We start from the raw sequence: 26,405 nt of genomic DNA, 5'->3' as shown, positions 1-26,405 counted from the left end.
ATTCATGTTATGCGCACGTCATGCACAAATTTGAACTTTGGATTTAAACCTTTGCTTCACTTGCATTTAAATTATGTAAATATCAAGCCCAAGCCCTGTGAAATCCAAAACAGAGAGCATCTCATCCTGGTTCAGGATAAAACAGGCTCATCTTCTTCCTGTTGTACATTCTGAATGGACTAGCGTAGGGCCAGTCTAATATTTAAAGAAGTCTCCTTTTACACTGCTATGGGGTGCTTTGCAAGTTGTCTCGTTCCTGTCTCCAATCTCCTCTCGTACAAATTTCACTTCTCAGTGTCATGAATATTCATTTGTCATGTAAATTGATGTCAAGTTACTATTCAGGCCTTTTTTTGGTAGATTTAACCGTGAGAAGGTGGCTGGAAATGGCTAGTAGTGTAATATTAGCAGTGTACAGCCACGAGAATAAAAATTTTATCCCTGGCCAAGGGGAGGGATGTCAAGAAAAGATATATGTGTCAGCTGTTCCTTCCTGCCACTACTGACTGGATAATCACTGGCTTTTTGAACTCATTAGCCTGCAGTTATCCCGACAAATAGACAGAGTGGCTGGCAAACCCCAGTGACTCTGCAGCAGCACCCTACCAGCAGTTACCCTCCATTTGTACAGCATTAGCAGCAGCCACGCTGGCTGTGCTACACCCCCGCTACACCCGTGTTCGAAGACAAACAACTCCACCACCAATCTGGACCCAAGCAAGACAATCCAGATGCTGAAACACTCATACCTAGAGGTACCTCAGCTGTCCCAGACAAAGTGACACCCAACCCCACACGACCCTGTGTCCTATCTGCCAGATCCATGCCTATGTCTCGGAGAGCCCATCGGGCTGCCGTGGCACTAGATGCCTGCACGTAGGTGAGAGCAGCTGCTCACACAGTGAAGTCACACGCTGACCCTTGCACAGTCTGTCTCCTGCATCATGTGAGTTTGTGCTCAGGCTCAACAAAAGACTCCAGCCACTGAATAGCTCATTTCCCTCCTGATAAACCCCTTTTCCAGGATAGAACTCAGCCTGTGGCAATTTCTTTCCAGCAGGAGAAAACACTTTTTTTGCCATTATTATAATCTAACACAGATATAAAGGCGAACAAAGAAGGCAAGCAAATCCCACATTCAGAATGGAGTCCACCCAATGATGTACAGAGAAACGCAGTTCCCTACTGTGATCGCAAACACAATACAAGTTCTCCATGCCATAACAGTTGCTTCAAATGACGTGCCTACAAACCATATCTTGGCAGACAGGAGAGGTAGGTCTGGTCTACATTTAAGATATGCTAACATACTTATGGTTATATGGGAATTATTTTTTTCCATGCCAGCAAAAGCCCTAGAAAAGACATAGTTACACTGGCCAAAAAAACAGAGAGAGACGGAGAGAAACAGAAAAGCATACAGAGCTTTTGGGGCAACCAACTTAAACAGGGTTCAAACAATGATTCCAAAAGACCTGTCTTCTTCTCAGAGTTTTTAAAAACAAAATTATCATTTTCAAGTATAGAGTTGAAAAAAAATATGTTCATAGCAGGACACACTAAGCAATGATGTCTCCTTCCCCAACTCTAGCATAGGGAATAAAATCTTGCGAGGCAAAAAAAGAAAAAAAATCTCTAGCTTGCTATTTTAAATATACCCTTAATTTAAGGTCAAAGAAAGCAAGCCAATCCAGAAATCAGCATGCAACAAGAACTCAGTTACAATCAGCAAATGGAGTAAAGGAAAAATGAACCCCAAGGAAAATAACTGAAAACGAGGTGGGCACACTGGGGCACAAAACTCCAGCCAACCCCACAGAGTATGGGGTTTTTCCTCCTCCTCCTCCTGTAAGGAGGAGGAGAAATCTCAGATCTTGCTCACTTTGCTTTAACAAAGTGCATGAAATCACATATTTTCCTTCCTTGACACAGCTATAGAAGAATGTAAAGAAAAAAATTGCTATGCAAAATAGGGCATTTCAGTTTCACAACAGGCAAAACTTCATGATAAATTTTTTAAAGGGGTCACTTTTTCTCAAAATATCAAATGTTTTTTCCTCACTCCCTCCAAACGCAGGTAATTTTCTTAATAATTTTCACCTTTGCACTGTTGAACATATTGGGACAAATAATACATGATGCACAAATAAGTCATAATGCTCTGTGCAAGTTAATAGGAGCCATGAGATGCTGAATGTGTGATAAATCTAGACCTGAAAGCGAAATATGCCTCCTAATTAAAAATCAATTATTAAAACCAGCAAAGAATGAAAAAGAAAAAAGGCTCACTCACCAAACTCATAATGAAATCCTGGAAACTTCAGAGTTATTTGAAAAGCAGAAAGAAACCTTCGACATCTATATTTAACTAGAGATTCTTCTAAGACTCTATTGTGAGTTTCTCGATTTTATGATTAAACAGTTCTGTGAAAAATTATTTCTAGTATCTTTTGTGCTTTATCTCTTCATTCCAAATGGTCATGAAATTGAATAGACAGCATTTAAATGCGGAATGCAAGAACAAATCATTACTCTGGCTCTGGGAAATTGAAGTACACAGATGCCCTGATGTGGCTCCCAGGTGACGCAGGGATGATAAGGAGCCACCCAAAGCCACCAGCACCTGAACCTACAACCAAGTGCACTATGTTTACCGACAACATCACCGGTTGGACTCCTCAACAGTTCTCCTCCAGAAGATGGTTTTAACATACTTATTGAGTAATTCACAAACATTAGATCAGGGTGTTCAAATAACTGTTTCCAACTCATTTGTGTTCAATTCTGGGAAGATTTCAAACACAGAACAGCTAAAAAGTAGCTTAATATCACAGAACCTGTTGCATGAGCTTGGACAAGTGGAAATTTCTGGTTTTCATTTTCTGTAAAACTAAGATACGTTTTTGTACCCCCAGCAGTGACAGAGAGATTAAATTAATGACTGTTACTGAAGAGGTCTGAATCCCATTATTGGAGAAACTACACTGGTATTATGCATTATCATAAATATTCAGCATCTGCAATCAAAAGAAGGCTTTGGTGTTTACGTATATAATAAAGTTTTAATAATTCACTAGCAATATTTCACACAGAGTGCTGCCACCACTTTCTTTCTGGAAAAAGGAAAAAACATATCCAGAATTTAAAATCCAAAACCATTCAACTGGAAACAAAACCATCTGTTCCACAGAGAAACGCACGTTGCCAGTAACAAGTCATTTTTCCAAGAGGTAGGAGCTCCGGGCTTTATCTGCCTGTGGCAGGCGAGTAGGCCAGCCAGGGGTGCGGCCATCTTGTGCTCCCCTGAGCAAGCTCCAGCCTGCAGACCCCTGTGCACCCTTCCTTTCTCCGTATGGCCAATGCACGCACCCAAGGATGGAGCCACAGACACCCCCTGGCGGCTGCCCAAACTTGGGAGTACTTTGGCAACAAAATTCTCAGGATTTTTCCTCAAAAGACTCACAAAACCTAAGCGAGTGCACACATCGGCCAGCCTACCCAAGGGCAGCTCACGGTACCTCCAGAGCATAAACACAGCCCCTCAGCCATCAGCAGTCAAACTCTAAGCCATAAAATAGTCAAATTTGGTATTTTACCTGCATCACAAGCAAGGGGGTATGTTGTTATCCTTCCACTGGAGATTAAAGGATCTGCGATTGTGTTTCACAAGGTTTTGGCCACGGGGGGTGCTGCAGGAAGACCTCCTCTGTGGGAGGGCATTGGGGCTGCCCAGCGCCACCCTCAGACGGTTCCCCAAGGGACCCAGCATGTGCCAAAACTCAACCTGCCCACAGAAGCTTCCCAACATCACTGAGGAAACTTATTTAAGAACTGGTGGTAAAAGTCCAAAAGAATGCCAGGTCAGGAGGAGAGAGGGGAGATGCAGAAGAGAAGGTGCAGCAGCACACTGAACCAGCCTCGCGTGCTGCCATCCCCTCAGCCTGCCCTGAGAGGGTAGGAGACAGGTGTGGGGGGGGGGGGCTAAGATTGGTTTAATTGCCAATGAATTAACTTCATTGAAACTCCACCACTTTTAACATATAAAACACAGGAGAAAGCCCAACTTGACCCACAGCGTCGGCTCACCCATCTCCCACAGAGGGAGAGCCACATTATCTAGCGCCATGCTGATCGGACATCAACTTTTGAAGTACGGTCCGGTCCAGCTGAATAAATACCACGGAAAGTCAACAGCCAAATCCTTTCAGCAGCAGCACTCTGGGAACCAGATTGGAATTTGAACATTTGTATTGATTTATATTTTTTTCCTGACGTTACCAGCTGGGAGCAAGCACTGGAGAGGAGGTACACGAATGGCTCCACAGGAACATGAACGGCCTGCAAAGGATTACCTTTTAAAGGATTATCTTTTAAACAAAGAAAAATTTGGTATACTGCAAACAACTAACTCGAATCAAAAGAAACAGATTAATCCAACAGGATTGCCAGGTAAGGCTTCCCTGTACTTTAATGTCCAGACACACAGCTGAGAAACTTGAACAGTTTTATTTAGGCGCTCAGGTGCAGTTGTCAAGCTCCTTTTCATGGTCCACAAATAAGGGCTGCCCGTTCACTTAAGGCTGTTAAAACAAAAGCTTTGACGACTTATCCTCAAGCTTCACAAGCAACAGCGATCTTCTGTCTTTTTACACAGCCCTTTCCTTTACCCTTGCATATGTAAGCTCTGATCATCAAGTCCTTTTAACTCCAGCCAGGAAGAAAGATTAGTCGCTGCCTGTACGGCTCCTGCACTGTGAAATTTCCAGAACTGAGCTCTTTTACTTCCCTCTGGGAGACAGGGAAAGCCACAGAAAATGGAGATCAAGCTCTTCATGAGGTTTTTTTTTCCTGAATTGTTAACACCCGTGTAAGCTTTTACAGCCATGGTACTACAGTATTACAAAAAGCAAAATAACATCAGTCTACTAAAATAAAACAGCATCCATATATTTGGGAACAATACATACACTACGTGCACTTGAGCACCTCTGTCTTACTAGTAGACATGTTGGTAGCATCTCTTACATGCAGCAAAAACTTATATTGAAACGTACTTGAGTATTCTGGCAAACAGAATGGGGTAAGCAACAGAGTTTAAAAAAAAAAAAGATACAAAGATAAAGCCTCATTAATCTACTAAAATGACTTTTTACTGTGTTTTAATTATTTAACATTTCTTTTAAAAGTGTTTATTTAACACACATTCAAGGTTCCCTTGAAGTAAATTTAAAATCCTAAATACTTAAACACAACATAACATAAGGCAGTTCAGTTCCTTCATGTTTCAGTCAGCCTCACATACAGGTCAGCCCCAGCCTAATTCAGAGGAGAAACCGGACTCAGCAGCACTCACAAACCCTGCCTCTCGATGACACGAAATGTTATCGACTTTGGTGAGTTTTCCCATCTAATAATTTTACATTTCCATCTTTTGAACTTACCACATATTATATCCAACTAAACACTACATTTGTTCAGCATATATCTCACACTTATTTAAGAATAAATACAGCATTAAAAGCAAAGACTCACCTCCTCCGCCTCCAAGAAGGCTGGAATTAGCTGCAAGAAAAACAAAAGGAGAATTGTTAGCGTTGAGCTTCCTAAATATAGATGGAACCAAAACAGAAGATGTCTCACAAGAGATTTTCCAGTTTCAGTAACTTTGTTACTCTCCACTTACGCAAAAACATCTATTGCAAAAACAACCATTTATGTAAATTGTAATCACAGTCTTTACCTTTGCACTCTTCTGCAATATCTTTGAACATCTAAGTTAATAAATAAGACAGTAATATAATTATTAAAGCCAATGTGTTGGATAGCTTATGAAATTACAATCTTGAATTTATAATTCTATAAACCACATTCCTTTTTGATTGCTAAATTAAATAGAAGTCTTTCATTTTAGAGAAACTTAAATAGACTTTGATGCAACTTTTGATTAGCCCTCCTTGTTTTCTGTGACATGGAGCCTTTGAGGATGATGATGAGAAACCTTGGCCCCATTGATATCAAAGGGTGTTTTACCATTGTATGCAATTAAGTCGGGATTTCACTCAGTATGCTTAATTGCCTCCGTACTGTAACCATCCAGCTACCCATGCCAGAAATGGATAAATCACTTATGGAAAGCAATTTTCAGAGCATGGTGACACAAGATGGTCCTTCAAATTAAGCTAGCAGAATTGGAGCCATGCCAAACATTTTCCTTTCACAGGCTGGGCAAAAACAGAAGGACAGCCTAGGCTTCTAAGCCTGCCTTGAGTAAAGTATTCACCCTTTAGATGTGTGAGAGACAAATCCCTGTCGTATCGTACTATAGATAAAACACAGTATAAAAGCAAGAGTATAAGGGATGGACACAGGTACTTCTTATTGCTTGCTGATGAGTAAAGGAGAAGCAACACATCAACCCATTTCCTGCTCCAGGACAAGGGTAGATGGCAAGATACACAGAATAAATTACACATTTTCCAGTATCCAAACTTCCTACTGCTATATGTTATTGTTCTTATGATTTCCCTCTGCTTCCTGAATAGGAGACTGTAAATAGCAAATTCCCTGCTGTTGTTTTTTTCCATCACTTTGAGACTTTTACAAAAAATCAACAGTTACCTTGGTCTTCCTCAATTCTTTTTCAGATATTCTACAAACATCTTTGACTAACATCCACTGTCAGCTCAACCACTTGCAGCCAGCTTTCCCTGACACTGCATTGAAAAGATAGATTTTCCATCAAAGTAGCATACCCAAGATCTCTTAATTTTAAAAGCAACATATACCATCAATACCACTACCTTACAGTGACTCAAGAAGTAGCTCTAGAGTATTCAAAATGCAATGCTCTTTAAAGAAATAAATATGCAGCTTTATATCCAGCATAGCTGACAAAATCAAATAAAAATAAACTGCAAACTACAGGGACAGTTATCCATCCTAGGATTAGTTGCTCCTACACTCGTTGAGTGAGTAAATTGTTGAGACCAAGACCTAGAGGTATGTTTTCATGTATCTTTCTGATCCAAGTCTGGTTCTAACACTCTGCAAGATTAGATCGAAGAAAATGGGGTAAATAATCTTTGTTTCTATAACAAAGCCCTTTGTAGCCATTTTCAAAGAAGTGCCTGACTTCCTTTTTGCTGTCTGGATGCTTTTTTCGGATGCAACTTAGTAAACCAGCTGAAAACTGTCCACTATTCCTTTTGGTTCAGATTTCCTACACATCACCGAGGTGAACTGGCTCACGGAGAGATACACAAGCGGCAGGATGGTGTGGCTAGGAAAGAGCAGACGTGGCAACACAGCGTGGAGAAGACAGTGCAAATCCTCCTTTTTGGCTAATATAAGTCACATTTTGAGCTAATATAACAGCCACATACTGTTATATTAGCTCAGCTCCTTAACTTTCATTATCTACATCCCATGAATCAACTGCTTTGCTAGGACATCACTGTCACAGCTACTTTGCTTTTATATAGCCTAACAAGACTGCTTTTTAGACTCTTGGCTATCCTCTAGAAAGTGCTAGCGTGGAACAAATATTGCCATATATAAATTGCCTTTGAAAAAGATATAATGATAGTAATAATAAATGCATGCAGACATATTGCAAAGAGTGCCACTGAACTTCAATCTTTCTATATTTAACCTGCTCTTGCCCTCACTGAAATTCACTATTAAAGAAAGACACAAATTCAAAACAGCCCCACATATTTTTATAGCAGCTTCCAAAGGTGGCCTGTAACAGGTAACATCATCTTCCCTGCAGTAAAATGAGTTTATCTGAGATAAAAATCAGCATACTTCATACCAGAAGAAAATAAAAGTAACAAAGTGTCATCTACTGCCATGAGAATGCTATTCAAGCTTATTCTTTTTGACACTGTAGAAGACACCTACAGTTACCATTCTAGTTCTTGAATGAGTCAAATTCTAGGATTTCAGTTATTATGTTTGAGAGACCGAAGTGACACAGCTATGACCTGTTATACTTCACTGTAACCAAAGTTTCCACTGCTAGAAAACTTTCTTCTGATACCCAGCCAACATCCCCATTGCAAACTCTCATTCGATGGCTTCTCAGAGAATTATGTTTCTCTCATTAAGTTTCCCTGACAATGTTCATCTTTCCAATACTTTCTAAAACTTGTTAATAACACATACTGTAAGTCAGCATCACACACTTCTCTATAGAAACAGCAAAAACAGTTCAAATAGATTTTTGGCTGCAGTGCATCTACTACAGCTATTGAAATTGCAGTAATAATTCATAGGCACTTTTTTTTTTAAAGAATCATGCTTGCGTACTAGAATGAAAATCAAACAATTTTCCTATGATGCCAGGAAGGACATGACTGAATTATATCCACAGTATCCTTTCCAGAAAGATAATGTGTCACTCAAAAAGCGAGAACTTTTATTTTCAGATTTTTCAGACTATACCTGAAAGGTTCAATAAATTATACCTCTCTTCCCATCTTTGGGAAAGCCTTACCATGAAAGAAGTAACTTGTCACTTAGCACCTAATGAATACTTTTCCCCAGTCGGAGCTGGGGGTTTTCACCTGGATTCAGAGAGGAGGTCAGCACAACCCCATGGCTGTAATCACTCCATATTATGTTGGAACAAGCATGGCCTCTCTTCTCAAGTCCCTCAGTGTTAATCTACAGCTGCATTTTGTCCATCAGTGCTCCCAAATGATCAAGTCTCGCAAAACACTTTGCAAGGGGCTCCTGCTGCAGAGGTTCAACTATGGGTAGTTGAGTATGAGTAACCAGTGGTGGGATCCTGGGAGCTTTCAACCTCCAAATGTGATGCAGTCCGAATTGCTCGCCAGGCTGGACCACTACACTGTGCACAGGCACAACTCCCCCACCTAACTCAGGGCATGCCCAGCCTTAGGTAGCACACGTTACAACATTTGTAGACAGCTAGTAAATCCATCTTGACTAACCCCTTGCCCTTATTTCTCTATTCCAGAGCTGCACAGGATTCTCAAGTCACAGGAGACCTGGGATGAGAGGAGAGAGGAAGACTGAATTGCTACCAAGTTACCAAGGCAAAGAACAGTAAAAGAAAACAAAGAGGGGCTCCAAAGAAATGTGAGGCAAAGACTTCTTGCACCTCATTTCAGTCCCCACGTTACCCTTTCAAGTCGACCTGCCAAACCTTTCTAAAATTGCCTCCTTACAAACTACAGTCTAAAATAGATTCCTGGGCATTAATTCTGAAAATCCACTCCCAAGAAAAACCCTGAAATATTATTTTAATATGTACTCATTTATACTAAGAGGAGTGATGACACAGAGCGGTCAAGCAGCCAGCAGACTATGTACTTTCTTGTCAGACTGAAATATAACACACATTGATAAAGCCCCATCCAAAACATCTCACTTAGTGATGGCTCGCAAGAGGCAACAGAGGTGAGATCTCATCTAATTGTAAATAATTTTGCCTGCACCAGTAACATAGGCTTCAATAAAAAATAATGATATTTTTTTAAAAAAGCACCACATTTGGGGACCAGTTCCTGTAGTGTATTTTAAATAGGGGCTTCAGGATGAGACAAATCACAGCACAGGAGATGGTGCTCATTGCCACTACTCTAAAAGGAGTGGAACTCTGCATTTTGAGAGACAGATCTCACCTTCACAGTCTGCCTCAGTACAGAGAACGGAAATACACCTACAAGTAGTAATATGGCTTTCAGAGCTTTAGTTCTAGCCTTCTTTTCATTACACTACATGCATTAGCCATAAAAAGTGTTTCGAAAAAGTTCACGCCCATCTCGAAGAAAAAATCCACTTAAAAGAAAAAACAGTCACTGAGTATAACGATTTAGCCCTTAATGAGATGTTTATGACCCCAGATTCAACCAGAAATTCAGTATTTCAAATGACTTGACACCTCAAGGGACTAGACTTTTATGCTTTTGAACATAGATTAGCAGCACCAGGACAGCGCTACTAAACAAACTCCATGAATGCTGGTCTGGCCTACACACAAAATTCCACTCTTGCTCTAAGAAACAAAATTCCTTCCAAAACACTTCTGTGCGGAAAAAGGAAAAAAAGAAAAGAAAAATAAAAGACCTGGAAGGGAAGAATTTACAGGAAGCTTAGTCTCTCCTTATGGAATACCCACAATGAAATCTCAAGTTACTAAAATGTACAAATTTGAATAATGATTATACCAGCATACTTGACAAATAAGAACTGGACATGAATGCTTTAAATCTCAGCCTTCTTAATGAGTTAAGTCATACGGCTTTCCAACACTTTTTTGACTGAACAAGCAGACCAGGAACTCTGGCAAACATTTTCTTCAATGCTCTCTCTACAACAACATCCTTGCCAAGTAGTAGGATTATTTGAAATTTTGTGGTAAGCAAATGAATGGTGAAGAAGTTCACCTCAAATGAAACTGAAAATCTTTCTGTGCTGTAAGCCAAAAGGTATAAAAAGTGAAAAAGGATGTATGGATGGATGGCTTAAACAGACATTTGCAGGCACTTAATTATTTTTTCTGCTGTCAATTCTGTGGAATTTAGAAAATAGAAAAGATGCGAATACCAATTTTTGTGATGTCTCTGGAGATAACATGCTTTTAGCTTTGTTAACAACATAGCTGAAAAACTCTGGTTACTTTTTGTTGGCATATACTCATCTGACAACATTTTAAAAACGTAAAATCTTCTGGGAGCATGTCTTTGTCAAGTATTAATGGCACTAGTAACTTAAATTGACATCTATGTCATGCAGCCATGCATCTGTCAGTATAATAAAAATATACTTTTAAAAGATTACTTGATATTGTCTGACTTTGGCAGCAGATGTTTGAGCTTATTTTGATGTAAAAAAGATTAAATATTTTTGTCAATACTTTCTAATTGTGAAATTTATTCAAGAAGACATCTTTATAACTGGCAGTGTTGTAAGATGCAAGACATTCTATTGCCTCAGACACCATTTTTATTCATCAATAAAACATCATAACAGGCAGCTGGTAAGCAGAGTACCAGTAATTTATGGAACAGGAAGCTACATTTCTCCTACAAGTTTTGTGAGACATCCTTACCTGTCACTGCATTTTGTTTGATCTTTTCTCAAGAAAGCAGAGAGAACAAAGAAGAGTGAGGTAACAACTGCACCTGGTACATTCAACCATTTTAAACACGAGATGTGTTTTGGTGCCTTAAAGTAAAAAGCTTTACGCTTAAAGATCATGAAGAGATTTTGAACTATATATAGTAAATAAAATACAGCCATACACAATATACTACAGTATAGTCACCACTATAATTAACTTTACTCAAAATACTTCCTTGCACACAAAGCCACGGCAATCAGGAGAGGTAAAACAACATTATAATAACAGACCGGGCCAGATTTGCAAAGTTATGTAAGTGCCTAATGATGCAAAGCAGAGACTACTGGAAATTAGAAAACCACCCAGCCTACAAAATAGGATCGACTTAAAACATTTGGGCACATCAGCAAGTACCACTATTAGCATCTTCAGACACCTTCTGTAAATACAGTCTTCATATCCTCCATATAGAGGGTGTGACGAAAACCTGCATGCAACCGTACAGCAGAAACAGCTCCGTAATATGGGTAGCAGCAATTTACTTAACTGTTTTCTACGCTGCAGAAGATTTCTACAAACAAGTGGCTTCTCTGTATGCCTGGAAAGAGCTTTCATCCCTCTGGACTAACACCAAAGAGCCGAACTGGGATTGAATTCTTTGGTTGACGCACAAGCTGGAGCCTCACACAGGAGGCTATGCCCTGGGTTAGAGGGCAGCGGGCCGGTCCCCGTCCCCGCAGAGGACTGGCTGCTCTGTGCACCCCGGCCCTCAGGTCACAGCTCCTTGGAACAAACCCCGCATCGGCCAAAGGCCTGGCCTTGACCCGCTCTGCTCCTGAGGGCTCCTAAGACACTTCAGAGTTTAGCCCAAAAGTTTTGGGGTTTGCTTGCTCTTCATGGGTGATGGAGAGCACATCACATTCTCCATGCACAAAGACTTGAGCTTCTATATATTAAGAAATCTCCTCCTCTTCTGCCCATAAAAAACCCCTGTAAACAGAAGTGAATGTCTACCCAGTCTTGTTTTATTGTTACCAAAACAGTACTGACTTCAAGCTCTCTTTCTAAAAAGCCAAGATGTCTAGAAGCATGACCTAATGAGTCCAAACAATTCAGCTCATGAAGTTTCCATCATTTGTCTTAGCAAAGCAGATGATGTGGGAGACAAAAGAAAGGGACTGAATTTTCCATGCCTTACTTTCTTCCTAGATACTGAAAGTGCACACCACAAATCTGTCCTGCTTTAAAAGATAAATAAAATCTAACGGAAGGCTTTGTGCAATTAAAAGTACAGGTTTTGTATCTGGAACTAATAAAATGGCTTTGTGGTTTACTTCTCATACAACCTGTGCTATTCTATGCCTCCCTCACAAATTTTGTATTGAGAACAAATTGTTAAAACTAAGTTTTGCCATCCTTGCAAGTAAAGTAGCCATTATCTCCCATTTCAAGCTTGTAAAGGATATTTCATAGGTAGATCAAGGAAAAAAAAAAATCAGCATACTAGTAAGTGCTCTGGAGTTGATCCTGTCAAGGAAATTGCCTTCACAACGTTCTGAATTCAATAAGGAAACAATAACTGTCATAACTTTTCAGTTATTTTTCTTCTTCTAATACATTGCCAACTCAATACGTTATGTGCATTTATGCAAGAAAGCTATTTTTTAAAGTTATATATTACACCCATTAAGCTTAATCAGTCATATGCAAAGCATCTCTGAAATCTGATATGAAGAGCAAAAAAAACCAACCACACCAAACCCAGAAAACCCAATGTAGGCAAGGCAGCAGTCAGCAGCAGTGTACTGTGAACACAGTATAGAAATAAGCACACAGCTATCAGTCTGGCATTTATAATTCAGAGTACATTGGAGGCAGACCTTCAAAGTAGAAGGAGCAAAATGACAGGTTTTTATCTTACAGTGAAATACACTAATTACTTTAATGCAGAGTAAGAGAAAATTAACAGAAATTGAAGTTGACTAACACATACTGAGAAGAACACATGAGAGAAGGCTTTTGGCCTCGAGTGCCTGCTGCTGTATAAACTTCCATATGGACTGAAGATTAGGCTCCAACTTTAAAAGGAGCATAAACTTTACAGTAGCCTCAGGACTCCAAATCACCACAACTGCTTCTTGGTGGGGAAGTCAGTCAACCACAGCAAAAAATGTAACTTAAAAGAATATCCCAAAAAACAGATAAACTTGTTTTTAAAAACAGTATTCATCAGGAGATGTTCAGTCCCAAGCACACCTTTGCAAAACATTTCCAGGTGAAATCCCCCCAAAAACAGCAATTCACACACACATTCATACCAACGAAATTCATACCCTTCATACCTATCCACTGGTATTATTTTCAGCTAGACAGAAACATTTATTCCAAATCAAAGGAAAAAAAAGAGATGCAAAAGGAAAAGGTTTCCCACCAGCGCCTCATGAAGGACAGTTAGAAGAACCGGTTTGATGTCTCATCATTCAACAGACTTGTTGAATCAGAAGCAGCAGTTTGAATGAGAGCGAGCTAGAAAAAGGCTAAAAGTGGCTGGTAAGCACAGAAACATCCATCGTCATGTTTTGCATGAACCCCTTTGCAGAAGGCATGCTCGCTTTTCACGTTCTTCTCATTTTTCTGGCAAACATGAGAAAGGTGTAAAGCAGCAATAATTTCATTCTCAAACACAGGTTGATAAATTGTCACACACACTACCCAATGCTAAAGGGAAAGCTATGAATTAAGATTTCATCCATTTTGTGTGTCAGTTTGTGGTTTTCTCAACCACTTAAAGTTGCCTTCTAGATCATCAAGGTATTTTAGAATATAGGCGAGCTGAAACGTAAAGCAACAGGAACTTCTTTCAGGGCAGAATAATGAGTAAAAAAATATTCAGGTCTACTACATCCAATTCTTCATCTCATAATTTGGGCCATTTGTGTGGTTTGTAAATGTAACATGAAAGGGAATCAAAGTGCTGCAGTATATAATTAATCCATTTAAGTAGAGTAATCATCAATACTTAAAAGCCTACGCAAAATACAATAACAGGCAGTCCTAAGTTCTACCTGCACAATTAGAAAAGCAGTTTTGGTTGTAATTATTTCAAAATAATTAGTGAAATTTATATAATTCATGCATCTTTCCAGTATCCCAAAGCTACTAGAACACGTTATCTGGAAAACAGAAAAGAACTGGAGTGAAGTGAAGCTCTTTGTGCTTTCTTTGCTTTTGTCTTTGCAAGATTACAACCAGCTCTGAACCTCCCAAAGCCTACCTGTACACAAGATCACTACCTTATGAGCTTTTCCTTTTTTTTTTCTTTTATTTTTAAAACATTGGTATGGTACTTATGGTGCAGCTAATCACAAATTCCATTTCAATTTCCTTCCCTAGGAAATAATTGCATAATATTTGATTTCAAGAAGGAAAATGTCTGATTGCAGAAAGTTTTAATAAAGCAACAATTATGCTCTGAAAATCAAAAAGAAATCAAAAGGTGATAAAAACTAACACATTTCAGTCTTGAAACATTAATATTCAACATTCAGGCTTCAAAACAATGAAAACCCCTAAGTTGTCATGAAATCAAAGGCCACTGCTGAAAAGAAGCTACCTGGGGCCTTGCCCTGACAGCAGCACAGCGCATTTTTCCACAGGGTAACCAGCAGTAAGAGGTACCCTGTGGTGCAGGCACACCCCGCGGTGCTTCTGATTTACTCATAGATAGTCTAAGCAAGGTCAATCCCAGCTACAGCTGCAGGGCTGACCTCACTTGGGCGTATTTTGGAGAAAAAGTAGTAGGTGCCCACACTACTGTTTTTTGTTAGGGTATGAACAGTCATCAACGATATTCAGTTTTTAAAAAGAAGAAAAAAAAAAAAAAGGAGGAAGAAAAAAGACACACCTCATGCCCCACCAAAACAGCCCTCACACTTTTTTCCAGCTATGCAGACAAGACTTCACTTGCAAGTTTTGCCATAAAGTTCCGAGGAAGGCAAGGTGTTATTGCACTGTTTTTGCAAGAGCAGCCTGGAAGGAAGATTTTGACAATGAATTACAAGCTCCTGCAAGCAACTAGCGCAGACACGTAGGATTTGAAGAGCCTTCAAGTAAAGCACCGAAGGAAGGTCTGCTTTAAAATGTGTCCAACTGGGTGAATGTAACATGCTCTGCATACGAACGTGTTGTATAACCTCTCTAACGATCCTTTCTTTATATAGCCTGAAATTAGAAGCAGCTCCCACTGTGGTCACTGTGAGCCACATGACAGAAGAAAGAGAGAATCTGGTTATGTATTTTACTGTACTTCTTTTTGTTTTCAAACATAGGCCCAAACTGTTGCTATAGGGCTAAATATTTGTGTAACAACAGTCATGTATTCCTTTGTAAGGGAAAGTGGAACTTAATAACCTCAGCGTTTCAGTCAAACCAGGAATAATGCATTACAGTAAAATATTCACTGGACATCTTACACTGTCCGTAAGAATACTGTCCCAAATCTTTCTGTATACTGTTGTCAAATACACTAGCTATACTTTTATCTTAACGGTTTCAAAAAGTTACCATCTATAAGCTAAAAAAAAATAAAATCTCGAGAAGACGTTGCAAAATATTAAGAATAAAGTGTAGCCATCAAATTAGTCTGTCAGAGAAATCAGAAATTGGCCCTTTTATGATAAATCAGCTTAGAATCACAGAATGGTTTGGGTTGGAAGGGACCTAAACATCACCTAGTCCCAACTCCCCTGCCATGGGCAGGGACACCTTCCACTAGCCCAGGTTGCCCAAAGCCCTGTCCAACCTGGCCTTGAACCCTGCCAGGGAGGGGGCAGCCACAGCTTCTCTGGGCAACCTGTGCCAGGGCCTCACCACCCTCACAGGGAAGAATTTCCTCCTCATATCTAATCTAAATCTACCCTCTGTCAGTTTAAAACCGTTACCCCTCATCCTGTCACTGCACCCCCTGACAAAGAGTCCCTCCCCAGCTTTCCTGTAGTCCCCCCTTTAAGTCCTGGGAGGCCGCTATAAGGTCTCCCTGGAGCCTTCTCTTCTCCAGCTGAACACCCCCAACTCTCTCAGCCTGTCCTCACAGGGGAGGTGCTCCAGCCCCCTGAGCATCTTCGTGGCCTCCTCTGGACCCGCTCAAGCAGGTCCATGTCCTTCTTACATTGGGGGCCCCAGAGCTGGACACAGCACTGCAGGGGGGGTCTCACAAGAGCAGAGTAGAGGTGGAGAATCCCCTCTCTTGATGCAGCCCAGGACACGGTTGGCTTTCTGGGCTGTGAGCACACATTGTTGGCTCATAGTCAGTTTTCCATCCACTAATACTCCCAAGTCCTTCTCCACACGGCTGCTCTCAATCCACCCATTGTCCAGCCTGTATTTGTGCTTGGGATTGCCCCGACCCATATGCAGGACGTTGCCCTTGGCCTTGTTGAACGCCATGAGGTTTGGACGGGCCCACCTCTCCAACCTGTCAAGGTCCCTCTGGACACTTAGTCAGAGAGAGGCCAATTATCTTCTCCATTTTACTGTTCCTGGAACATACAATCCATTACATATTTTAAATGGTGAAACATAATCTAAAGTTTGAAAAAATACAGGAAAAAAAAAATGTTACTCTTAGCTTACCATTTTCACATGTCCCAAAAGCTTAAAAAACTCTATTCAGGAACTTTAAAGAAAAGGGAGATCACAAGTAATCACAATGATGTGAAGGCCTGTAGATATTTTCAAAGGCATGACAGAGCCAAAAGCCCAGACGAAATACCTGGCAATGAAAGGATTTCAGATTGTGTGGGACAATTCTTTGTTCCTGTCAAGTTGTTGGGGGTTTCCAACCTTTCCTAGCTTCAGATGCTCACAGGTCATGATTTATCTCAACAATCATCAGGTTGGAGCCGTACTCCTCAGTTACTTGCCTACCAAAAAGTGCCCTGCACCTCATTTGCCTGCGTAGCACCTCCGTACTTGCTCCTTGGGTACCCCATGGCTGCGTGAGAAATAAAGCAAGGAGTGTTTTATTATACTCTCAAGATCTCTAAGATTCCAGGCACTTCTTAATGATGAAGGAGATTAAAGCTATTATCAAAAAAACCTGCAGTAAATAGGCACTGTTGTTACAAGATTGTGCATTCAAGCAGATAATATCTGGCAGAAGTGGTATTAAGGCTTTGATGAAAAATTTACTGAGGTTAGGCTGGACAGGAATCTTTCATTTTCTCTGAAGCTCAACAAGAGGGTAGGCTGGCTGCACTGTCACACACCGATAATGCCACGCAGAAACAGAAATCATCAAGCTGCAACACCTAATCAATAATTTCATCGTATATGCACCAGAGCATCATCCCTTAAAAATTTCCATCCTTGCTTCCTGCTAATTCCACTGGTCAAATTTAGACATGAAAATGTTGCCCACACCAAGCAGGACTCATGCCACCTTGTCATGTGGGGTTATTCCCAGTTAGACAACGTAGTTCAGCTGTCTAGAAGAGACATGACTTTTGGATGCAGATCAGAAGACCACATGAGGAAGACTGATTTCCCTAAACGGGAAAAGTGACGAGAGGCAGACACTGTCAGGTGGCAATGTGGGACATCTGTGTTTTGTGAACCCAAGAGGGATGATGTGAATTCACCCTCTGGTGGCAAAGATGCTTGTGGTTAACTTACCATCGTCACCACAAGCACTTCCACCACAAATCCTTTCAGCTATAACCACTACCCAAAACCGCAAGAACTGCTTGTACTTGCTATTTTTGCTAACGTTTTCTTTTGTTGCTTCTAGTAACAGTTTGCCCATTGACTCAAGAGTAGTACCACCACATAAAACAAATAAGCAAACAAGTTTGACTCTGCCTGGGCCACAGCTCAATCACAAGCTTTTTTATACCATAGCACCTAACTGTTGGGGGTATTCTCACTGAAAGCTTCAATAAAAATGACTGTGGCTTACTAATCAGAGCTTAGGACAGAGGAAACAAAGCAAAGAATAAAAAAAAAAATCCTACAAACAACTTCTACAGACAATTAGACCAAAGATAAATTTGGGGAAGCTGATTAATCACTTCAAAATATGCTGCCTTTTTTTCCTGTTAGTGAGTATTGATCAAAAGTGTTGATCAAATAAGTACTTCTATGTTTTTGGTTTACCTATTTTTCTGTAAGGCAAAAAGGGAGACAAATACATGTAGCACAAAAACCACACTAGGACGAATGTGTGCGGTCCAAGTTTAGTCATTTTTCTCCCAAATGTTGCCATGTATACAGCCCATCTAGAGCAACTTTCTGAAAACACGTTCTCAGTAAGTTGGTATTTTAATGAGTTATCATTTCTCCTATACTTTATATCATAAAAATTCACAATCTTAAGAAACTCCAACTTTTATATAGACCTTTTGCATCCAGAATTAGTATGTACTCACAGTGATCTATTCCACATCTAGGAAACACAAACATGGATACTACAATCTAATTTTTGCATTGCAAACACTTCATTTCATTATTCTAATACTACTAGTATGATTTATGAGTCAGCTGAGTACTTCTGAAAAATGTATTGAGAAAACAAAGACAGAATTAGGCAAATGTTGCTTATATGAATACACAGACCAGTAATGTCAAAGGATATTACAGGCATCTTATGCTATATATAAACACATCTGTAAGGCAGGTAAAGTATGTTTCTATAGCTGCTCAGAAAAGAAAAAGGTATGAATCATCTTTTGAAGCTCTCTATAAAATTACTTCTCTAGTGGCAATTAATAGAGAGAGGCCCCAAAGCACCAGTCACACGCTCTAATCATCAGGGAGAAAGAAAATAAATGACAATTTAAAAAACAAACAAACAAACAAAAAAAACAAAAAAAAGCGCTTCACCGAAACAACACTTTATTGAATGTGGAAAATTCTGTTTTCTCTTGAAAAGCAACTACAGCAATCTCATATTCTATAACCACATTAGCAAAGAAATGGTTCACTGGATAGCTGGAGAAGATCTTAATGTCCCTGAAGCATCAGGTAGGTAGATTACAATATGAAACCTGCACTACTAAATACATAGCATCAGTTTATGGTCACGATTTGCAGGAGGAGATGTTCTGTTAATTTAGCTCTAATAATGTTGTAATCTAAGAATATCACTCCTACTGATATGCATAAAACCCACAGACAGTTCAAAAATTTTACCAGAATTTGTTACAGGCAGCAAAAAACATACTGCTCTGGCTGGAATAAGTGACTGCACAGGAGCACGGCTCTTTTCTTCCCCTGAAGTCTCAGGCAGTCTTTTCGTTATACTTCAAACAAATTAAATCTGCTGCAATTAATGATTATAGTTTTTTCCTTCAATCAGCCTATATTCCTCTAGGAAATTAACTTAGCTATTAAAAGCCTAAAGGCTGGAAAGGAACCTAGTTAGATGAGTTTTACCTCCTCTGTATTGCCTGTGTAATCAAATGCAGTTTCCCCACCAGTTTAATTCTAATCAGTTTAATTACTGAAAATTACAACGAAAAAAAAAAAAAAAACACCTTACTTCTTACACCAGAACAAAGGAGAAAAGCTACACGTGGTAGCACAAGAATACTGGGTGGCAACAGTTTGATACTGCACGTGAGCGAGAGGAAATAACCGAAAATAACTACAAATTCTAATATTCCTTATTCCAGCTATCACACTGAGGAGGTGGAAACAGCAAGCCACAAGCTAAGAATAAAACTCAGCGCAGACTACTTCCAAGGTGTGAAATCTGGGGAAGAGTTTATTACTTCCGTATTGCAAAGCCTTGATCACACACGACCTGCGCAGCTCCACTGAGGCTTAAGCTGCACCTCCTACTCAGTCTTTTGGTCAAATGCTTCCTGCACACAGCAATGGAAAAGCAAAACATGGCACCACCTGGGATGGCTTAATTCTCTCTTCCCCGCCAAAAGAAAGAAGCTAATAATTCCAGCATAGGAGAGCTGTCCATGCACATGGAGAGATAACTAGGCTAGGAGCCACACTCTTTTCTTGCCACGTCTCTGAAACAAAATTGGTTTATTAGTCCACACTAAGGAAGGAGAAGCCAAGGGAAAACCTGGAGATAAATGCCCCAAGTGTAGAAAAACGCTCTGGTGGAAACCAAACTGAAGAATAACACCAGGAGAAGAATGGATCCTAACAAAGAAGCCCAGGACTGAGACACAAAGGAAATAATCTCTAAAGCAGAAATGGAGTGAAAGAAAAAGTATAAGCTCCAAATTCAAATGCTCTTATTTTATATGATATAAAAATACTGAGATGAAAGGTCTCTTAAACAAGCCTGTTAAGATACACACAGAGTTACACAGAAATATCTTGAGAGAGTAAGTAAGTATGCATGTTTTCCTCCACCCGATTTCCACAGCGGAAGTATTTCTTAGTGTTATGAAACTCCTTTTTTAAAAGCTAATTATTTGACGGTATGATTCTCTTATCTCTTGCCACAAGGAAACTTCTATGCTGATCAGAAAAATACAAGGTAATATAATGCCTTTATTTCTTTTGAAATACACAAACCATAAAACAAATCCATTCTTTCATTGCATCTTAATGTCTTTTTTTCATTTTTCCTCTTTGACCATAATGGCTTTACTGCCTACTTCATAATTTTAAGGACCTCAATCAAGTCAACTTTAAATCTTCTTCGTCCAGATGGCTAATCTCAGTAACCTCATTTAAACTGCTAGTTTACATTCTACTAATACTGAAAAGCCATCTGATCCATACAAGAAAGGGGTAGGAGGAGTATGCTAGTGCCTCTTAGTGGAAGACATTGTGGTCACTGCCAAAAGTGGAAAACTATCTGCCACAGAGCCAGGACTGGTGCTGGTAAGAGATACCAGCACTTAAAGTCTAAAAATATTGGAACAAATTATTTTCTTTTTGCTGAATTCACCAATCAGGCAGCTTTGTGTTTTATAAGATGCACCGCAGAAAGGAGAAACTCTGGCTCACCACAGACAAAAATTATAATCCTTCTCCAAAAAGGAAACTTGAGAAATCCAAGACAAGTTTTTAACTAATTGTGTTCACTGTTCTTTTAATAATGGAAATGGTGGGGCGGGGGAGCGGGGTGTGCGGAAAATACCATAGCAGTACTTAGCATCCTGGAATCTGCACAGAAACATGGAAAGCTGAACTATATAAACTTTACCAAAAGGCAAACCATGAATGCTCTTAAAAGAAATATGTCATGTCTTTTAAAAAAAGATCACTCTGTTGCAAGACAAGACACATGCTTTTCACAAGGTCTCCTTTTGTGCCAAGATGTCTGTACTCATGAAGTCTTTACAAATTCCCTTAGTTTGTAAAGAATTGCAGAAAGCAGTAGTATCTTGATGAGCAAACACACCAAGCCTGTATCTGAGTCTACAGTGCTCTCCTGAAGGGCCTACCTAATCACGGATATCAAGATACAAACTCCCAGGGTGAAGAATCCTCATACTTACGGTAAATACACATCACTTACAACTTTTGTTCAAAAACACTCAGCTTTGAACATTTAAAAGGCTGTACTGTAATGGGATCAAGTATATCTAATAGGACAATACACCTCAATCAAAGCATTTAAAAGTTCTAGACTTAGATAAGATGTCCTCATGTATCCTATCCACTCCCAACTGCTTCATCATCATAAACAGTTAAGGTGGTATTTTTTCCAATCCTTTCCCAATTTTTTCCTAGACTTTTCTTCTCTTAGAAGATGGGGAAAGCTGCAAAATTGTACCTTGCAAATCCTGAAGGTTCTGACTTTTGAAGCACTAATAAAACCTCTACTGAATAAAATGGGGAAAGAATTTAAAAATGCCAGAAGCGTGGAACTATTAGCTCTAACTCCTTACTAGCTGATGGCTTTTTTGTCTGTTCCATTCATGATAAAATTTGTTTTTCCTCTGCAAGATCAACAACTAGAAAACAGAATAAGAGAGGACCAGAGGAAAAAAAAAAACAAAGAGACCCAATGAACAAACAAAAAACATTAGTCACAAGGAAGTAAATAAAGGCAAGATTGCGACAGAAGATTTGCCAAAAACCCTGTCTCTTTTTTTTTCCCCCAGAAGATACACCAATGTATCTATATTTTCAATTCACATAAAAATTTTAAGCACACCTCTTGAAATGTATCTATGAGACACTTTTTAAAACAATTATGGTTATAAAAACTGCAATAGATCCTACAAGAAGCAACACAAAAATGAGTTGTACGTGTTAGTGGGGAATACCAGTATCGTTATCATGGGTACCTTTCCTGTAACAAATTGAAGAAAACTTTCATTGAGACCCACACTAGCTGCATTTCATATGGCAGGATGAAGTCAACTGTTATTAATGCAATCAGATGATATGTTCCACCATTACAATTTCCAAATTAATCTTCAAGAGAACAAGACTATATTTGTTTGAAGCACCCAAGATAGTTCTTTAAAATGAAGGGGAAAAAAAACAAAAAAAGCTGAACTAGAAATGAAACAGTCCACGTTAGTTTTAGAACAGAGAGGATATTAATATGTACTCTGTCACTGCCATCTCACTGAACCTGAGATTTGAAATGCATTACGTCCGGCATGCAAAATATCCTTTCATAAAGATAAATTCAACCATTGGTGGACCCAAAGGACTCTTGAGAAGAATAAATGCACTTAACCTGTATTTCCTGTTCTTCAAAATCAATCATTCCAGACAATGTCCATTTGGAGGTTCAAGCCCCTTTCATGCAATCTACAAACCTCCTGTGGGATCCAGCCAAAACTCAGACCTGCATGGAAAGCTCTTATGCCACAACCACCACAAAGGTCAGTACTGACTAAACAGCCAGGCTTAAAAAGATTAAGTTCCCTAATCTGAAAAATAACGTAGAAGCAGAAGACTGGGTATGTCCTCAGTACAGTTTCAGAAAACAAATCCTGCAGCTCAGCAATTTCACTTTTTACTGTATGGGATGTTATGACAGCTTCACAGTGGATTCATATTTAAATATAACTTTAGTCCCCTCTTGCATCCTCCAAAACATCCATCACTGTAACTTTAGCCTTTTCATAATTTAAATGAATAATCTTCAGCTCCTAAGCACTGCTTTAGTCTGTTTTGACAGACAAAATTAATACCTCTTGCAATTACTGTTAGAAAGTACTAGAAGCCCCAGTTATCAGACGCTTTGACCTTCCCCCTGCAGCCAGTTATTCATGCTGCCAGCTAACTTCCATGGGTCTCCGTAGCCAGCACCCTCGCCAGGAGCAGCCCAGCCCAGCCGAGAGATGCCGGTGAAGATCTACTGTGACAGCCCGGCGTGGGACTCGGCCAACGCCGACCTGCCCCCAACAGCACTTTTAGAAACCAGGCTTCCAGTTACGCTTTTGGCTCCAGAGCAAGAGGGGGTTTATGCTTTTAGAAATGGCGTCTATTGTTAGAGGAAAGGAGGTGTTTTTATAACCTTTATAGGGAAAAATGTCCCAGTAAACCCAGTGGGCTCACTTTAACCTGCTGCGAGAGAGAACTGTAGAGCCACTATTGAGAAGAGGAGAAAAAAGTTCTACGTATCCTTCTGTCAAGGCTGGGTTATTTGGGGGGTTTGCTTATTTATTTAGGGGGAGTTCCAGTTAATTTTAATATATGCATACCTTCTGTCTTGGGACTTTTGACCTACACTGAGCCTATAGATCCACTGAAGAAAAAAAAAAAAATAAAATAACAAAAATCAGTTCTCCGCTTTCACAAGTCTCTGAGAGTCCCCAGTCACAAACCCCTTTTCTGGCCAGTAAAAGAAAATGAGTACAGGAAGAGCAGTAATGTTTTGATACCGTACCGTTGCCATGGTGTAAAATTACTATTCCATATATGAATTTTCATTAAATTTGTCATCAAAATCATATTCAACAGGTAAATCCTAAGTATAGGCATGGGAGGCATAAGACCCTGATGGCCAGCAGCTTTAAGCGGGGTTGATAAAGAGCCAGCAAGCTGGAACTGAATCTTGCATTATTTCCCAAGGTATACACCAGGTTTTACCAATATTAATTAAGAAGCTTGGCGAATGCATTAAGAATCCTCTATTAACATCATCTATTTAATAATGGACGATGACCATTTATAAATGGTATTGTACTCACATGTGAAAGCGTTCTGTTAAAGAAATACAGTGAAAAAGGATCACACATTCCACTTTAACACATCATCTAAAAAGCTCATCAGAAGAAACAAAGTCTGTGAGAAAAGATGCAAAATATTGTTTATTCACAGGACATCTTCTGAAAGACTAGAACCTATAAGAAAACTCTCTAGATCCCAAAGGAATATTTTTAAAAGCTAAATTATCAGCTTCTATTTTGTTAAGCAAGAAATACTTTGAGCATTTACTCAGCTGCAGTTAAAAAAAAAATAAGTCGTTACTAAAAATTCTGTATAGTATCACCTCCTTATTAAATTTATGAAATTAAAAAAAATATTAGTTTCTTTTGTTGAAAAAAACTACTAAAACTCATAGCAGCTTTAAAAACTGCCACGAACACATAAGATTTTTCTTCTTTCTTCCATTTTATTCTCTTTTTGTAAATGGCTGTATATATATCATGTCTAGAACATCAAGTTGAGATATTTTTATTACTATTCAACCGCTTAATGCTTTTACTTTTCCATGATTTACACTTGAAGAATGTAATAGCAAATATACGTAATGACAAAAAATATTTGCTACACCAGCCAACTTTAACTAACGCTGCTGAAGCCACATGAGCGGAAAGCAAATTGGGAATTTGTAAATGACAGTGTTTGGACTATTATATTTCAAAGGGTGTTCACAAATAAGCATTTTAGCACAATGTACTGCTCTCCTTGGTTCCCCGTGTAGTCGTCAGTCCTTCCAGAAAGCAAGCTGGAGCACACAGTGGACGTAGCCACCGAACTTCCCAGCCTGTGGACCAATCTCCCTCTTCCCACCGATTGTATGGTGGATCTAGTTAGCTTTTGTGAATATCCTTCCTTAGGTTCAGAAATAGCTTTGACCTATAAGCTTTACAGCATTCACACCATGCATATTCAGAGCTGGAAATATGCACTCTGGAGGAGAATAAGGGACAGCCAATAGCGGTTTTCAAAATCTTGAAGAGTAAGAGGTTACGGCCAGTTTGGGAGCATGTCAGCATTTTTGCTTTGGTGCAATACAGTCAAACAACACAGCAGAAAAGTCCAGGTTTTCACCCAGAGTAACACTCTTAAGCAGAAATCCACAGTTAGAAATGAAGTGAGCCCTTAGCAGAAAAGCACAGCGAGCACAGCAGGAGAACTCGAGCACTCAGCAGATACTGTCACAAGGAAGTAGAAAGGCATCAGAGACTAATTCAGACCAGGTTTTCATCCACAGACACAAGTTTAAGTCAGCTTGTATGAACTTAAAGTTAGCAGCTGTACTTTCACATTACTCATTACTTCTATCTGGCCTGAGACTCCTGCAAAGGATTGTCTTATATGACCCTTTTGTCCTTCCACAACTGCACACTTTTAAAGACAGTTGCGCCCAAAATACCACAATCGGTAGTACTTAATTGAAAGCAACCCTTTGGGAACTGCTACTTCTGAGCAAAGAAATAATCTTGAGCCCGAAAAAGAAGCTGTTATCAGTGCCAACAAGCACTATTTGTTTCCAAGATTTTCTTTCAGAGGAAAGTCATCCCTTCTCAGCGCTCGTACCTCTCGAGCTCCCCTCATGGTTTCTTCCCCCTGACCTAATCCCTACATTTCTCCTCTCTTCCCAAGGTTATACGTATGACCTTTTCTCACAACAACTTCCTCTACCAGGTGCTTCTTTCTTCTTCAGTTCCTCTCCCAGCTGCTTTCTCCCTGCCACAGGTCTACCCTGCCTAACCAGTTCGCTTTTCTACACCCCTCTGCTCCATCTGCTTCTCTGTCAAGCTGCCCTCTCACCCATTGCTGTCCAGCTTTCCACTGCGATAGGACATTTTTCTTTCAGTCTGGTTTCCAGTAACCAAATTAAAGTAACTTAAGTTAGAAAGAAGGCAAATACGTAAACAAGCAGCTATTAGATGTCAATGCCTAAAGTAGGCTTCATCCAAGCAACATTCACATTTAAGATAATAACCCTTTTTTTCATTGCCCCAATAAATATTGCCTGCAACTTCCCAACTGCCTTCCATCTTTCAGAGTCATCCTTCATGAAAGATAACTCCAACACACCCCTGGGTAGTCAAGAAAACTTCAGATTCAAATTAATTTATCAGGCCTTTCTCTTGAGAGGGAATATAGCTGCTAACTAGAAAACCTTATCTGAGAGCTTGGG

The 26,405-nt window shown here is 39.7% G+C and overlaps 1 protein-coding gene across 3 annotated transcripts in view; it reads right to left on the bottom strand.

Annotated features, from left to right (window-relative positions):
• The window catches only part of MACROD2 (mono-ADP ribosylhydrolase 2), a 901,283-nt gene that overhangs the window by 701,142 nt on the left and 173,736 nt on the right, over positions 1–26,405 (bottom strand). For all 3 annotated transcript variants that reach the window (XM_074817243.1, XM_074817244.1, XM_074817245.1), the window contains exon 4: positions 5,533–5,562. In XM_074817243.1, coding sequence (XP_074673344.1) covers positions 5,533–5,562 — 30 coding nt within the window. The remainder of the gene's footprint in view (positions 1–5,532; positions 5,563–26,405) is intronic.

The sequence above is a fragment of the Strix aluco genome, chromosome 3 (genome assembly GCF_031877795.1).
Source record: "Strix aluco isolate bStrAlu1 chromosome 3, bStrAlu1.hap1, whole genome shotgun sequence".
NCBI classification, from domain to species: Eukaryota; Metazoa; Chordata; class Aves; order Strigiformes; family Strigidae; genus Strix; species Strix aluco.
Note: the sequence above shows the minus strand (reverse complement) of the source record. Positions and strands in the feature narration are given on the sequence as shown.